Source organism: Protopterus annectens, chromosome 8.part0, assembly GCF_019279795.1.
Source record: "Protopterus annectens isolate FY-2018-M chromosome 8.part0, PAN1.0, whole genome shotgun sequence".
Classification (NCBI taxonomy): domain Eukaryota; kingdom Metazoa; phylum Chordata; order Ceratodontiformes; family Protopteridae; genus Protopterus; species Protopterus annectens.
In genome coordinates this window covers 1,318,843,903-1,318,861,882 of record NC_056741.1, presented here as the reverse complement: position 1 = coordinate 1,318,861,882, position 17,980 = coordinate 1,318,843,903, and the positions used below count along the sequence as shown (strand labels likewise).

Here is a 17,980-nt window from a genome sequence, read left to right as displayed (position 1 = left end):
CCAGATTCACCAGCTGTACCGGAGAGGAGATTGACAACTGACCTTTGGACATGCTAGAATAGTATTGGGAATTCCTTTATAATTGAAAAAAGGGCCAATGGGGAACAAGGTACTCAAGGGGAGTTTGTGAGGGTGTAGTGCTTTTAATTTTTTAGAGCTGACTTATATAATTGCTTTAGTGAGCAAGTGCCAGGTAACTTAAATGCAATGTGTTACAGGTAACTTAAATGCAAAAAACGACAAGCAGTAACTTTCTTTCAAGTGAAACAAGGAAATAAGTACAGTAAGCAATGCAGATATCACTAGGGATCCACAGAAGTGCTAAAAGGCCGCGTTTTAGGTGGAATTAGCGTTTCAGGGAAATAAACAAACAACAAGCATACAAACAAAGCTAGATTCAGCAGGCCTGGATCTAGTCTATGCTACAGCAAACAAGGTGTACCGATTTCAGTCAGAAACAGTTAGAATATGCAGGCACTATAAGCCTTTAACCAGAAATTCCCAGCTCAGAAGGGCAGAGTGCAGCCTCTCCTCCCACAAGAGTGCAGACCGCGATCCTTCTTAATGTAAAATAACTGGCCTGAAGCCCAAGTGCTTAAACCAGAACTAATACACTTTTAGAATAACAGACACTGAGCTCTCAATCAGCAGTTCCCAACTTAGAAGGATGTAAGCTACCTGTCCTGCCACCACAGTGCAAGCCACAAACCTTCCTAATGTAAAACAACTGGTCTGAAGCCCAAGTGCTTAATCCAAAAGACTTAGAAATGATAGCTACACTTTAATCAAGTTACTACCAAGCAGTAATAAATACAACTGAATACTTTAAAGAATGCCTGGATTAGTGCTCAAGTTATACAAACAAAGCTAGATTCAGCAGGCCTAGATCTAGTCTATGCTACAGCAAACAAGGCGTACCAATTTCAGTAAGAAGCAGTTCAAATATGCAGGCACTATAAGCCTTTAACCAGAAATTCCCAGCTCAGAAGGACAGAGTCCAGCCTCTCCTCCCACAAGAGTGCAGAACACGAACCCTCTTAATGTAAAATAACTGGCCTCAAGCCCAAGTGCTTAAACCAGAATTAATACACTTTTAGAATAACAGACACTGAGCCCTCAATCAGCAGTTCCCAACTTAGGATGTAAGCTACCTGTTCTGCCACTACAGTGCAGACCACAAACCTTCTTAATGTAAAACTGGGGTGAGACTAAGATTACAGTACTCATTATTAGCATGAGAAAAGCATTTTTGTAGTATTAATGAATTTGAAGGCAGTTTAGAATTACTTCTAGTTTGCAGTCATTTGTGAATTTACTTAACTAAAGAATATTAGCATGTACCTGTACCTCAGAGAAACAGATTCTAAACAGGAGAGGGCATGAGACAGAACCTTGAAGGACATCACTATTTACATTTTGCTTTTTGAACAGGATACCATTTTCCCCAATCTAGTGTGTTTTGTTTTATAGCCTGGTAGGTAGAATTAGCAATCCAGCAGATTACAAAGGGGCTGACATTTAGGTGGGTTAGCTTATTTGAATGCCAAACCGGGTAATGGTGTCAGATACTTTGGCCAAGTATAGATAAGAAAAGCAGATGGGAGGCCCTTCATCTATGGCTTTGATGACTTTTCTTTTTGAATAAGCCAATAAGATTAAGAAGGCATTATTTACCTTCGACAAAGCAGAATTTTAAAGGGTCTAGCATCTGCAGAATTTGCAAACCCTTACTGATTTGCTCTACAATAATTTGTGCCATTGTTTTGCAGCTAAAGATACAGAGACTGATAGGCCATAGTTATCTTGGTCAGCAGAGGATACACCACTATGGTGGGGACATCTGTGGCATTTCTCCATTATTCAATTACATATTCTGTGGCAGACTTTTGATTCAAGATGTTTAGGAGAGGCTTAGTGATACTTAAAGTTAGCAGCAAGCAGCTGGGTATGTTTCTAGGCCCATGCAGGTGTTTTTTTTTTTTTTTTTTTTGGAAAGGGAAAATGAGACTCTGTCACTACTGATAATGTGGGCTTTGGCCTTAGCTGGCATTGACAGACCAAGGGTGTGTTGGGTGCTTGGGGTGTAGTATTAGGTATAGCATGTTTGTGTTTTGGAGGTCTCTGGTGTTTAGGTAGGTTTCTGGAGAGTACTTCTGTATATGAAGGTTTACATGTTGGGTGCATATTATGAGGAGGAGCCATGGTGTGTGAGCTGACAACCTGTTTAGTGTGACTGTGATTTAGGAGTAAAGGGTTGTCAGTGTACATGAGACAGTTGCTGCACTGCCTCAAAAAAAAAAAAACATGTCAACCAAGCTAGCAGGAGAAACAGAGGGAAACTGAAAGTCCATAATGCGAGGCTTGAACCAAGTATCTCCATAGATAAAGAGAAAAAAATGGGGGTATCTGGTAAGGGACTATTTTAGGGGCCTAACCTATGGGGTGTGCAGTAGAAGGGCTATAAAAAAATGTGATCTATAGGTCTGATGTTGATGAGTAAGAGGTAAAATTGCTGCTGGGTGGTTCACTGAACAGCTGAGAGCTGTTTAAGTACTGCTCTGGTAGACAGCAGCTGCTTCTAAGAGGAAAATAGGTCTATTGGTACTTTTGTGTCTATAACCCTCTGGCAGTGTTGCGTGATGGTGCTCTATGCACAAACAACAGCAAAGCAGCTAATACAAAGAAACCAATGAAAAAGCTCCGAGTCCTGCACCAATGAAATAGCTCAAACTCAGCCCTGCACCAGTAACCTTCAATTAGACAGTCTTACTGCATGCTCCTACCATGAGGGTACGGGGGAGGGGGGGTTCTCCAAAAGATGTCCTGATTTTTAGTGCTCCATCCTCAATCAGAATTGAATTTAGCTAGTCTGAATCCAATCTATGCTATGGCCAAAGGAAGTGCAACAACACAAAAAAGCTGAATACTTTGTTTTTTTTTCTTAAATTAAATAGGCAACAGAGTAAAAGGCAGCACAGTTTTTTCCTAAATTAAATATAGCAACATAATAAAACAGCAGAATAGACCTTTTCTTAAATAAGTGAAATCAGCAGTTGGTGTGAAACATAGTCAAATGCAACAAATGCAGTAGTAAAACTGAAACTTAGCGCTCACGGTTCTCAGATGGTTTTGTATGATCAGAGGAGCAGCAGCTGATTGCCTAACTCTCTGGAGCCTTTCTAAGACAAGTGCCAACATGTGCAAACAAGGTCCTTAAATATAATACAAGAGCAAAGCAGCCAATACAAAGAAACCAATGAAAAAGCTCAAAGTGAGCCCTGCACCAATGAAATAGCTCAAATTGAGTCCTGAACCAGTAATCTTCAATTAGATAGTCCTGTTGTATGCTCCTGCCAGGAGGATATAAGGGGGCTTTCTCCAAAAGAAGATGTCCTGACTTTAAGTGCTTAATCCTCAAACAGAACGGGATTCAGCCAGTCTGAATCCAATCTATACTATGGCCAACAGAAGTGCAATAACATTCTAGTTCTTATTTCCCTAGAAGTCTTTATTTTTCTTTATATCCCTATCATTTAAAATCATGTGCTGAAGTAACAACTAGATCTTTATATTATGTGGAGAAGGTATATGTAGACAGTATTATTATCTACCATTAGTGTAACCGACAGATTGATAGACAGATAGATAGATAGACAGATAGACAGATAGACAGATAGACAGATAGACAGACAGACAGATAGACAGATAGACAGACAGATAGACAGATAGACAGATAGACAGATAGATAGATAGATATTAAGTAAATAAATAACAAAACTTATGCATTCCATAGCTGGTAGAAAGGATGGAGAATGGTAGGACAGAAGAGACACACACACACACACACACACACACACACACACACACACACACACACACACACACACACACACACACAGGTAATACTTTACCTGTCTGATTTTGTTACAGATTTTGGTATGCTGCCCTCTTCCAAAAATGCCTGCAAATATGGAAGATCAAATTTCTTTCTTTCTATATTAGCAACGACATAAACCTGTGATGAATTCACTCCCTGCATTCCTAGAAAGTCGGAATACTCTTTTTTCTTCTCTTTTATGTACATTTCCTCATTATATTCCAGCATGGTACTCTCTTTTGCCTTTCTAAGATCCACATCTATGTTTGTCTTCACGAAAACGACAGGCTTCTGTGCTTTCTCAAGTAAGGCAGCAAGTGTAGCATGTATCTCGTGTAAGATCTGATGGAAAACGATTATAAAGAAGTGGTACTGTTCAAAGTGAACTTGTTTCAGGTAAGCTGGTGCTTCAGAAGCTACGCGGATTTCTGGCAAGAGCCAGAAATGAAGGTCGTTGTAGGCTGAATGTCGATATAACAGAGGCTCAGTTGTGTTGTCACTATCCTTAACTATGCTACTTGTATTAAAGCTGTCATCAAGTCTTCTCAAGCAGTTAATGAGAGAAGTTCTGCCTGAGCCTGATTCTCCAATTACAGCAACATTTACGGCGACCCATTCTGTGCTGCCTCTTCCTCTGCCTTGCTCATCTGCAGAATGTTCATCGGATATGCCTGGATTTTCCATGATCTGAAAAAAGACACAATGCAATAGAGTGAAAACATGAATATGACTACAGCCAGTGCAGGTAACAATTGAATTTGACAGACAAACAGAATGGCTTTAACTCGTATGATTGATTTTTCCATCTCAGATAACCCAGATGTCCTAACAGCTTTTTGTATGTTTTCTACAAGACCTTGTCCGATGGCTTAACAACCTGCACCCAATCACTCATTTCTTCCATGGGCAAGAGCCAGGTATCCTTGAGTTATGCAACAACCCTATGGCCTACCTATTACTTCTTTAAGAGTTCCATCAGCCCATTCCCAGCAAGAATGGGGTGGCATTGAGTGGGTCAGCTAGTTGGTCATGTGGAGCAGCCTACCCTTGGAACTATTTCCCACTGGTAGTTCTCCTAAGCTCCACTAATGCTGCCTACCATCTCAGGGAAAAGTGCATATCTCCCCCAACACACACACACACACACACACACACACACACACACACACACACACACACACACACACACACACACACACACACACACACACACAAAGCCTGGGTTGCTGTGTACATGCTAATATTGTTTATGACAATGTGTGCTTGCCAATGTCATGCTCCATAGGTGCATCACTAAATGGTTCCCTTCCACTCGGGGTCACCCACGTGGTGAAGCAGAGCCACCTTCCTCATCCCAGGATGGACGAGCCAGCAGTGGCCATTCACTCTCATCTTCCCCGGGCTGTCCCCTCCAGTACCTGTGCCACTCAAACACAAGTCACTGGTGTCACAATCAGGGCTTCATCCTTCTGCTCCAAAGGGATTGGCACATCTTTAAATGCCTTGTGTTTTAGTACCCTCATAAGAATTATATATGTAATTCTAATGCATGTCTTACCTTTTATGACAGGCTAATACAATTGTGCCATCCTTTTTCAACAAAAAATCATTCCTTAAAGCTTTCATACCCCATTTCATTTTTGTTGATTAGACTTTTTTCGTTGCAGCTACAGTTCTGAAATCTACTGGTCACGTCAACCATCTCAACCTCTGGAGTTACTTAGACATTTAACATTCTCTCTCTTACACAGGTTTTCTCCTTAAGTAAAGGAAATCTTAAGCATTACCTTTTTCTCATTCTGCAGTTGTTCATACAAATCCACCACCTCCAAAGCTGGATAATAGTCAAACAGGTCACTAGGCAGGATGATGCAGCGACCTCCTCCTCCCCTCCCAGTCACACCTTCTCCCCTCTCTCAGTCATACCATCCCTTTACTTGGCCATTCTAGTAAGTGGTTCCAAAGACAATGCCCTGATGTGTGAAAGAACATACTTCCTGAGGGCTAACACCTCTCATGTTCTAAGAAACATCTGGGAAAACCTTCCAATCACTTTTAGCCTACAAACCATACCTGAGGAATCAGCTTGGGATTAGTGATTCTGTTTTGCTCCCATGAGATAAGAAGCACAGAGACATTGATTCCTGATCGTTTCTGATTGGGCAGTTTGAATGGGTCTTCCCTGACTGGTCTGATTTTGGACCATTGTGCAGCTTAGATCTCTTGCACTAAGCTGCTGTATGTGCTAGCTGTTTACTATTCAAATGCCGCCGTGCACTTGCATGGCTATGAAGTATTCGAACTACAGATGTTCGAATACTTCATATGTGTGCAGGTTACATGAGCGAATGTTATATTTGCGAATGGACTGTGCATTTGCAAATATAATGTTCGATTATGTACAGGGATCGTGGTACAGTGCGGTAAGGGAAATACATCCCTTTCCTCACTGTAGTGCGATCTCAGAGTTGGAATATTAAGTTAAGGGGGTGCAGGGGGGATTGCCCCCCTGCATAAATGGTATGTTAAGTGTAGGGATTAGAGAGTTACAGCAAGGGTGGCATTGTTATTAATGCCGTAAAATGTCATTGTCGACATTTTCAACATTAACAGCTGTTTTTCGACAATAGGGCCATTTGGTTATTTGTACTTTCGGCAAAACAATTCGCTGTTTAGTACCATTTTTTTTTTATTTTCGATATTTTGATAGTAAACCGTGCTAGCTATAATATCCATCAAGAGAAAGTTATGAAGCCTACAGACCTGAGGAACATTTAGGATAAGACTCCTGTTCATCAAACAGCCTGTAATCTGCTTCTCAGGAAGCAGCCTGAGATTAGTGCTACTATTTGCTTCTGGTGAGATAAGGAGCAAATGGACATGGATTCCTGTTTCAGTGTAGTTGCAGTAGTAGCCAGTAGCAAACCACCACTATATATCATTCTTGGCTAACTGAATGAGTGGTTAAATTGGGAGTTTTTTGTTGAAACTAGTTTACGGGTTTCTGCTAGTGGCTGAAGGACGTTCCCATGTTAGTTGTCGGAGTTACTTGCTATGGAGGCTAAATTCAAGTGACTTGCTATTGGTTAGTGTGCTCTACTGAATTTTATGTTGCTTATTTTCTGTGTTATAACAAGGTTCTGTAGTTCAACACTGCCCATCTCACAGTGGTGTGTCACACTGCAATGTAAAGACGCAGGCATTTAAAGCCTTAACCTTCTCTATATACAACCTATTCCACCAATTCCTATTGTACTTTAAGTAGTCAGCAGTTGAACAAAGAGACTCTGGTTTGTACTAGGTAGCATATCTCTCTTCATATGTAGACTTAGATTGTTTTAGACAAATAGTACCTCCAGTAAATTAATTCCAAACCTCCCCTACATCACACTTTAGCAAAAACACGGAACCATGGATAAGTATTTTTCAGCGGTCTCTGTGGCCATCCTGGTTGAAATGGGCATATTCAGGCAACATAGCAATCGATTCATATAAAATACAGAAAACCACTTATTATTTAAAAAAATCAGTGGATACAGTGTGAGAGAGATGTACTTATACAATGCTATTGGAAGCAAACCTTTCAGACAAAGCCACAGCAAATAACAAGCAGGCTGTCAGTACCACACCAAAAGTAAACACAGCTTAGACCAACCACTAAACACACAGACCTTCATATTCTGGGGGTGTTAAGTAACCTTCCTAAACCACTAAGACCTCATAAAAAGAAACAAGCATTCTCAGCAACCTCACATGCACACAATACAGGCAGCACCCTCCATAAACCATACATCTGAGGGTCACATTGACTCAGTTCAAAAGCCCATAAGGCAAACCTACACACAATCCAATATATTGGCTAAATCCTTATCTACTCCCATAGTATCCTTTTTAAGCAATGTCAGTCTTCTAAAGCTTCTAACATAACAAATCAGAATCTGGATAACATTAAAGTACTCCTGCTCAAAATTGTGAGCCTTAACAAAAAATCTACTCCTTAGAAGTATTCTTTACCCTGGAAAATATTGATATATGCATCACAGAGACCTGGTTCAAGATCAATAAAAACACTCCATCACTGCAGGGTATCAATGCCTATCACGCCTTCAGACTTATCACATTAGACACAGGCTCAAAAGACAGCAATGTCTCCATATTCTTAACAAAACATTTCACCTCCAGATTCATTAGAGAAGATAACATTCTGGAATTCTTCTGTGTCCAATTTACTATTAACAAAACTACTTATGCCTCTAGTCATCTTTGGCCAACACCTCCTACCTAACTAGTAGGGAGTCTCTATATAGCAAGTCAAACACTCTTCTCCCAGAAGACTTAAACTACCCCCGGCCATAAACTGGCAGATTTATACATATATCCTCAAACACATATGCCCAGAAATTTTTGGAATTCATCAATACAAACCTTTTGGACCAATTAGTCCACATCGCCAACCACGGGGTGACAGAATCTAGGATTGTCCAACATGGAGCAGCATTGCTCCCCACCAATTGTAACCTACTCCATAGTCAAATCAAACCGGAAATCGTTCACACTCACCATAACACTGAAGCATGAAGCAACTTCCAGTACCTCAGTATTCAGACATTAGGCAAAGACTGACTAAAACTGAACGATGATCTGGCTAAACTCAAAAGCCCCTTCCATCTTGATAAAGATTCCACATAAACAGCTGTAGGCATTTCTGCCAAATTCTATGCACATGTAAATAGCTGCACAGGCACACCTGTCCAACTCAGAAATAAATACAATGCAAGTTAAAAAATAACCCCTATGGTAGAACCCTAATATAAACAGGTACTACAATAAAATAAAAACAACTCATTGCATGCAAAAAAATACATTCACCTCTTAAGAAACCAAAAATGCTAAGGTACTCTGGACTCTGATCAAATCAACCAAAGCCAGATACAAGGTATAAATAGCCACGCAGGTGATGGTTAACTACAAAGCCTTCTTTATCTACCTCAGAAATAATGCCTAGAATTGTGCAGAGTTAATAGTAAAATGATATCACATGCTTGGACCCAGAGAACATTGACAATCTACTATTAGACAAACTTTGCTCACACTTCACCTCTCTCTCCCCTCTAATATTTTCAGATTACATACTCACATATCAACACTCCCCCAAACCTCCTAACAGCATGTCCTCAAGGTGCTATCCAAGGCCAAGGACACTATATGTATGGGGCTAGACCCCACACCAAGCTGCCTAGTGTTCAGATTGAACCATGACTTGTCAGACACCTAGACAGGGTATTCATTATCAGTCTCAGAACAGGATTTCTGCTGGATGAATGGAGGACAGTAACAGACATTCCCTTGCACAAAGGTGGGGCTTCTATGACATGGGTAATTATAGATGCTTAAGCCTGACCAGCCTCATCTGTAAGGCTATGTAACAAATAAGGATATAGGTAACCTACAGACTCTTGATCCAAGCCAGTTTGGATTCATCAAGATTAGATCCTGAATACTTAACCTGTTGCCTTCTTTCAAAAAGTTACTGTAGCAATGGCAGAGGACAGATCAGTACACAATGAATATCTAGATCATGCAAAAGCATTCAAAACCATCACACACTCCAGTATCGTAGATAAAATCTGCCCTAAATGCTAATTCCTACGTTACTCACTGGATAGCAAACTGGCTCACAAATAGAACCCAGGAAATAAGGCTGGGTGGCTCGACCTCCTCCAAAAGACCAGTCACTAGTGGTATACCCCAGGGTTCAGTCCTTGGGTCACTCTTCTTTGGTATTTACTTCTCTATGGTCAAATGTTAATGGTGTGTCACTGATCAAGTTTGCAGGTGACAGCAAACTTGGTGCCATCATAAACTCCGAAGAGGACACCACAATCCTCCAACAGGGCCTGTCCCAAACAAACAGGTGGTGTTAAAAACAGGGACTAAGACTAAATGCCAAGAAATGTGTAACTGTATCCTTTAGCAAGCATAACTCTTCTTAAAACTAGTACATTAACAACATACCCCTGAAAATTGTTCACTTAGTCAAGGATCTGGGATCCTATGTCATACATGAGCTGTCCTTTGATCACCACATATCCATTACTGTAAGGTAGTCCTTTTTCATTGTACAGCTTTTATCTAAAGGTATTGTGTCCAGATCCAAGGATGTAATCATTCAACTCACTCTACACTCATTAGGCCAATAATTGAGTATAATGCCCCCATCGGTATGTACTTGTCCAAACATTTGTCACACATGGAACAATGACAAACTATCCTCACTAAGAAAATCAAGGTCCTAAATCATAAGAACTATGTGAACTATCTCAATGTCCCTCTATGTGAACTATCTCAATTGTCCCTCTTCTCAGTATCATACAAGTTACTGAGAAGGGTAACATCTACCTTGCACATACAGCCTTAACAGACCCTATCCTGTCAGACCTGTAACATATTTGAAAGCCCAGTTGTGGCATAAACAACTGCTTATGGGATCTCAGTTTCTTCTGAAACATAAATACAATATGTTAGAAGGATAGATATGTATCACAGAGAATTCCACTTCTATGGAATCATCTTCTACCCCACATAAAGTAAAGTACTTCTCTTACTCTATTAAAATGTAATTTGGATGAATGGATGGGTAGCTGCAAATTCATCCCTGGTTTAGTATTCTTTTTCCTCATGGATAGGTGCAACATGTAAATGTCCATCATATCCTTTTCTGTCCACCTCTCAGTTATTTGTACACAAAATATACAAAAAGGTAAACAAACTATAAGGGATAAAAACTACCATGGAAATGTAAGGCTAAGCTTCTCAAGATCCATACAGATCAAGAGTATAGTAAGTGCCCATGAACATACAAGTCTGTAGCATGAACATGTTGATTAGATAGCACTGATTGCGGCCCCCTTATACATTTAGACAAGGTTAGATTAAAGAGAATAAAATACAATTTGTAATAAGAAAAAATGCATTTGGTTGTTTTCCACAAACTATAACAAACTTTCTTTGCATAGGTCTTAAAACATGCACATGTTAATGTAATTTTGATAATGCTGTTACCATATTTCTCACTAATGCCTGTAACTGGCTTCTTACCCCACTACATGTATCCATGTGTTAATCATGTTGGGTAACTTAGTATCATGCTATGATAACAATCCCAAAATTATAGGGCAAGAAGGCGAAACTGTCTCAGTGGTTAAAAATTGAAAAATTATACAACTTCACTTTTATAACACTCTGCAAACTCACCATTAATGTGTTAATCATGTTGGGTAACTTAGTATCATGCTATGATAACAATCCCAAAATTATAGGGCAAGAAGGCGAAACTGTCTCAGTGGTTAAAAATTGAAAAATTATACAACTTCACTTTTATAACACTCTGCAAACTCACCATTAAGCACTTAAAACTGCTGTTTTCAAAGTTCACAGTTGTTTATCCTGGATTAAAAAAGTCCACATCATTCCACTGCAACTGTCTAAATGAACAGAGGTACATTTAAGTTACAGGTATTGCTCTTCTCACTGTACATAAATAAAATGCATATGGGTCCATTGCTCATAGCTCTCAAAATAAAAATGCATACATTCCACTGCTCATAGCTCTCAACCTTCCATCTCCAAAATTTTGAACACTACCTCTCACAATGTGGAACAAATGAGCAAAATGTGGAACACTTGCAAATACTTTAGCTAGGAAACTCACAGCATGGATATAGGTAACCTACAGACTCTTGATCCAAGCCAGTTTGGATTCAAGGTAATTACTAATACTTTAGCTAGGAAGCTCTTTTGATACATTTATATCACTCAGAATTATTCAGTAGCATTTACTACGGATATTGGTTAAAAATAATCTTAACAATGAATGTCTACCAAGCTTTTTTTAATATGGAGTGGTTCTGAAATAGATGCAAATAATGTTATTAATGATTTAAATAGTACTATTGAATTCTTAAATTTTATAAGTTACAAAAATCCGGATTCTATTAAATTTTTGGATACTAAGATTTGTAAGAATGGAAGAAAAACTGAAACTAGAACAGATTACAAAAATGCAGTGAGAAATTCTGTTTCACATTATGGTAGCATGCGTCCTACACATCAAAAGAACAGTGGACAGAAGAACATGAAAAGCAGAATGCAATGTTTGAAGACAGATAGTCAGATAACATGCATTTTGGAAGTAAGATGATTTGTCAAGGGGTGTCCATTGAATAGAATATGATTTCGAATGAAAACAATTTTATTTTTATTTTTATTTTACATTTGTTTACCAGGTTAGTCTGACTGGATACATATCCATTTTCAGCAGAGACCCGGGGAGAAAAGCTCCACATTTAAAAAAACAATACATAGACTTACATCCAGCTAAATTCATAGTATACACAATACAGAGAGAAAATGAAGAAGAAGGTGAAGTGAAGGATTGGAAAATTTATATGTATATTACAAAGTGTAGGCACTGATGAGATAACAAAATGCTGTTAGAGATAAATGAAAAATGTTATCAGGACATCCACAGTTATTTAGAATGGTAGGTGAAGAACCTCTTTTTATATATAACAAAAAGTGTAATTTAAAAGGTTTATTAAAACAAAAAAATATTTGTTGATAATAAGGCAGCAGTAAAAAGGGAAGTATCTATGCTTGCACAAAGTGCAGCATGTGTAGATTTATTTATGCAGGTATAATTTTTTTTATGAGAACGCCAAAAGAACCGATGGTAGTAAAGCTTACTTTAATTATGATTCATCATTTGTACTGTACACTGCAACGTGTAATTCCTGTGAATCTTTCTATGTGGGAAAAACTACTAGAAAATTAAAAGAATTTATGAACATCTGTACACAATATAGAAGAAAAGTAATGTTTTGAATGCTTTATGCAAGCAGACAAAAACTGTAAAAGTTTTAAGAAATTTGATTTTTTGCATTAGAAAGAATTGGTGAAAATTTTAGGGGGAAGGAAAGAAGAATTTTTTGATTATTTAGAGTATAAGTGACAAATCAGTTCAGATGCACGCAGGGGGAAGGGTTTAAGTAAAAAAAAAAAAAACACATTTTTTTCAGGATTTAAATAATAGAAATAAGCCTGGTCACATGATATTGGGCATGTGATTAGAGAATATTTAAAAGCATTGAAAGTCATGGAGACATCATCTGGTGACATCTCCAGTCATGTGTAACTTACAGTAGAGATGAAAGTGCTTATCACATTACCTTGTTTTATTTTCTTATTTTTTTTTGTTCCTGTTCCTTCTGTGCATTTATATAATTTAATTTGCAGTATATGAACCCTGCCAACATGGAACAGCATAAAACACTGAATTTTTAAGACTCAAAGTTGGAAAATTTCATCAAAAGGTTACAGATGAGAGGTATGCTATTGTCAGCCAACACCATCAAATAAATAGGGTCAAAGGGAATTTGATGAGGATGGGGGGAACAGGGAGCATATCTCTTGTGGCGATAACTCTCAATTCTTCCTAATTTTGCAAAACATGCCTGATTCTTCATCAGATTTTTCTCCTCTCTCTCATAATATTGTTGATTTTCTAGTAAATCAATGATTACAGTCAGTCAAAAATGCCAGATATAGTTTCATACTTCTTGTTGTCCAGAAAATGCATATTGATGCAAAACTCATTGTTCTATTAACTTTAGTGAACTAGAGTAATATTTAAAAATTGTTCCTGATTTTTACCCTCTTCCCAATTACTTTTGGCTCTGTCCCTTACTCTTGAGAAAAGGGGTTGACAGTTATGGTACCAACATCCATGACAACCACCCTGACTTGGTGAGATGCTAAAATCCCACTATGCCTGCAAGCCTTGTACTCAACTACACCCACCTATCATGCGGACATTTGAGGCTATGTGCTAGAGGATGTAGAAAAATAACTCTCACAGACTTTTCAAAATTTCCGAGCATTCAGACATAAAGCAGGATGAGATTATCTCGAAATGTCAGTAGTAATAAGTGTAGGGAATAAGGAGGGTGGGGCAGTAGAACTGAAAGAAACACAGGAAGGAGAGAAGTATTTGGACATAAAGGTTTTCTGGGAAGTAGAACACGCCAGGAGGAGAAACTAGAAGGAGCTGAGGGGAGTATGGGCATAATGTTGGATAAGTGGATGAATTAGTCTGGTGAGGTTCCTTATTTTTTTTCCTCATGTAATTTATATGAGGAAACAAACACACACACACACACACACACACACACACACACACACACACACACACACACACACACACACACACACACACACACACACACACACAAAATGATAAAGGAGTTTCAGCAGGGATTAGGTTTACATGGAGAGGGAAAAGAGGCCAAACAGTGAAAGACAGATTGAGAGTGGAAATAAAGTTAGGAGGATGGTGAACAGTGGATTTCAAAAAGTATATAACAGAGATAAATCTAGCTTAGGAATTAAAGGAGTAAGTACCTAAAGGAGGAGAATGGATTTGATGGGAAGAGGGACATAAAAGGAAATGTACAAGTGTGCACCAACAAATCAGATGAGGGACTGAAAGGGCAGTGAAGAGTTTTCTCAGCATAAACCCTACAAAAGATATATGGATAGAAATGCAAATTCCTTCTGGTAATATGCACTGGTATAAAACACTACAAAGGAACAAAAGAAAATACCTCGACTTCACAGCAAAAAAAAAAAAAGCACCACTTTTTTTGGTTCCTATATGGATAGAGAAACAATTAGGTATATTCTGAGAGGGGAATCCCACAGGAAATAGAAAAGAAACTGAGGGAATGATGGAAGAAAAGCACTGGTGTAAATAAGGACTTGAAAATAGAGGTTGGTGGAGTTTCGGCCTCTTTTGAAGAAATTTAGCAAACACTTTTGTCTATGATAAGGGGACTGAATATTTCAATGGAGGAATCATTATGAAAATTCATAGAAAAGATACAGACAATGATGGAAAAGAAGGATGCTAGATGAAAGGTAAAGAAGTATAAAGGCAGAAACCAAAAGACAAAGGAAAAATATTAAGAGGTTGGCAAAGACACAGAAAACTAGGATATGGAAAATATACAAGAGTTTGGGAAAAAGAATAGTACAGATGGAAATGTGGAGGTTGTGGAAAGCATGGCTAAGAGAGTCTAGGGAGCAGGATGAAGACCATCTCTAAGTGCTGAGCACGGTGAGATTCTTAAACAGTGAGAGTCCATTTGGAGATATTTATATCAGATTGGAGCATGGATGGTACAGGGCTCCAGTAAGGGTACAAAAGGAGGGGTGACCTCAACCATCATGTTGCTGGCAGTGTCATATGACAAATGCAGATCAATTACATATGTGGTGAGAATGTCACAAAATTATATAGCTATGGGAAATGGTTGGGAGAATTTTGACAGATATTTCAGAGGGAAATTACAGATTTGTGGCAGTTATGTCTGCTTGGAGTTGAGACCACAAACTGAGACCACAGACGACATTTTATAATTACAGTTAATGGTTGAGAAAGTTAGGAAGAAAACAGCAAGAGTGCCAAAAGAAGGGAACATAGTGGAACACACAAAAGTGGGGGCAAAAGTGTGGATGAATACGGTGGGACTAAGGAATGGAGAATGGATGGATAAATCAGGTAAGAATGTTAAAAAAGATGGTTGAGCAGAACAAAAAAAAGGCACAGAAGAAGTGACAAATAGAAAAAGGAAAATGATCATAAACTAGGAAAGTAGTTAAGGGATAAGATGTAGATGAGGGAAACGAAAATACAATAAACTGAATATCAGTAGTTGTAAAAAAGACTTGAAAAGTGAAAAGGAGTGCTATGATAAAGGGGAGGGGAACTTTTACAGGTTGTCTTACTAAAAGGGTTTTATAGAAATGGTGCTATTAATGCTTTCGTATATTTGCTTTATTAATGCAATATGTTTAATACATAGAGAAACGGTGATATAATGTGAAAATATTGAAAGCTGGTAAAAATGTGGAAAACAATTAAACAAACACAACATGATGGCCTCTTGACTTTTCTGTATTGAGGAAGATGGCATGACGTGACATGATGTGGTCTGCTGTGATACTAACTGTCTGATACAATATAGTAGAACAAGCAAATAATATGCTAGGTGATATGGCACTGTATGATATCTATGGTGTGATATAGCATGGCACAGTACATTACAGATAGTATACATGATATATGTAAGAGATGACATAGTATGTTATGGTATAACATGGCATGGAATGATAACAGCCAAAAGTCCTTCTTTATTATTGACTTGTCATGGTGAAACAGCTTGTGTATCTCAGGGAAGTTATGAGCTACAACATGTATGGACACCCAATATGGACAGGCCATGGCAGAGTTTAGGCCAAATGTGGTCTAGTGGAGAAGATACTGGCAGTCCATTCCAATACTTTTACCAAGAAAACTTTAAGGACAAAAGCACCTATAGACATCATACTGGCACTAGATGATGAACCCCCCCCCCCCCCAGGTCTGAAGATATCCAATGTACTACTGGGGGAACAGCAGATGACAAGTACGAGAAGTGCTAATATTTATGACATGGTTGGATGAAAGCTAAAAGGATGCCCCTCTGCCAAGCTGTTCACACATGAAAGGAAAGTTCAGTGCTACAAAGAAATATAAACCACTGGAATTTGGAATGTAATACCTATGAATCAAGGTAAACGATGTAATTAAGAATGAGATGAAAAGACCAAACATTCACATCTTGGCAACCGTAGAACTAAAATGAACTTGAATGGGTATGAGATAATCAAGAGATCCATTGTGGACAAGAATCTTGCAGAGGTGGAGTAGTCCTCATGGTTAATAGGGATTAACCATGAGTTAATAAAAGGGAGCTGGAAACAGTGCTTAATAGCAACTTCCCAAAATAATGGAATGATCACAGACAGACTTCAAAACAAAGTGTATGTGTGCAATCTATCTAAACATAGGAATTAATACATGAAAGTGTGGTATAACACAGTATATGTAGGATATCGTAGCACAAGTTTCAAAATCTCAGAACGCTGAAGTGTCCAGGGGGTGCTGAGCATTCCTCTCAAACGTGCAGAAGTTCATAGACTGTACAGATTTTTGTGTCATATTTTTGGTCTGTTCTTCATAAAATGTGTGGGATTCTTGCAAATCATTGAAGACTGGGGTCACTGAATAGTGAGATGTTTAAGATGCAGACTTCATATCCTTCAGAAAATGCATGCTAATTCAAAAACATGAGATTCTAGCAAATTTCTAAGTTTATAAAAACAGTATTTAAAATCTGTCTCTAGTTTTGGGCCATTGTCTCCCCACTGTTTTTGGCTTTCTCCCTACTTCATGCACTACGTGTTGACAGGTTTGTTGCTGAAGGATCTTCTCAACACAGCACAAACCACAGAACACATAGCTCACCTCCACAGTGTGCCCCTCAACCTAAGCCCCTAAGGCTAAACACCTTGCCCAATACTCTAATCATAGGTGACTCAATAGTGAGACACACAGATGTCCCACTCACTAGGTTGAATAAGGAGAAGGTAACAGTCAGCTCTCTATCAGGTGCCAGAATCTGACACATAACACATGCACTCAGGTCACTCCACAACAAGTACAAGTATGACTCTGTCATTGTCCATGTGGGTGTGAATGACCTAAGATGCACCTTCCTGGACTACATGAAAAAAGAAACGGTGGAGCTCTCGGATTATGTGGCCCAGGTGGGTACGACACTAGCCCTGAGCAGTATTCTAATGTCACCCAGAATGATACAGCAGTACAAACAAAAAATTATTGACTTCAACAATTGGCTAAGTTTCTGGGATGACATGATTGACAGACCTCGATGCTTTGCCAGAGGTGGCGTGCATCTGTCACCCCTGGGTTTCCAGGTACTGGCTAATGCTCTTGCCACCCCTATAGTGCCTTTTTTAGGCGGTGTTCCAAGGACCAAATTACCACTGTAAGAGCTATAAATAAATGCAGTCTGAGGGTCATGCTGCTCAACGCTAGAAGTCTAAATCTCAAGATGCACTTGCTCAAAGCACTCCTCAAAATGGAGAACATCAACATTTGTGCTGTAATGGAGACCTGGTTTAAAGTGGCAGAAAGCATCC

At 38.8% G+C, this 17,980-nt stretch overlaps 1 protein-coding gene across 3 annotated transcripts in view; it reads right to left on the bottom strand.

The window, feature by feature from the left end:
• LOC122809384 (immunity-related GTPase family Q protein-like) overlaps window positions 1–17,980 on the bottom strand; it is a 105,865-nt gene that overhangs the window by 70,468 nt on the left and 17,417 nt on the right. For 2 of the 3 annotated variants that reach the window (XM_044080843.1, XM_044080844.1), the window contains exon 2: window positions 3,912–4,564. In XM_044080843.1, coding sequence (XP_043936778.1) covers window positions 3,912–4,561 — 650 coding nt within the window. In that variant the 5' untranslated portion in view covers window positions 4,562–4,564. Of the gene's footprint in view, window positions 1–3,911; window positions 4,565–11,276; window positions 11,363–17,980 lie in introns of those variants that run through there. The other variant, XM_044080842.1, reaches the window with a different exon arrangement.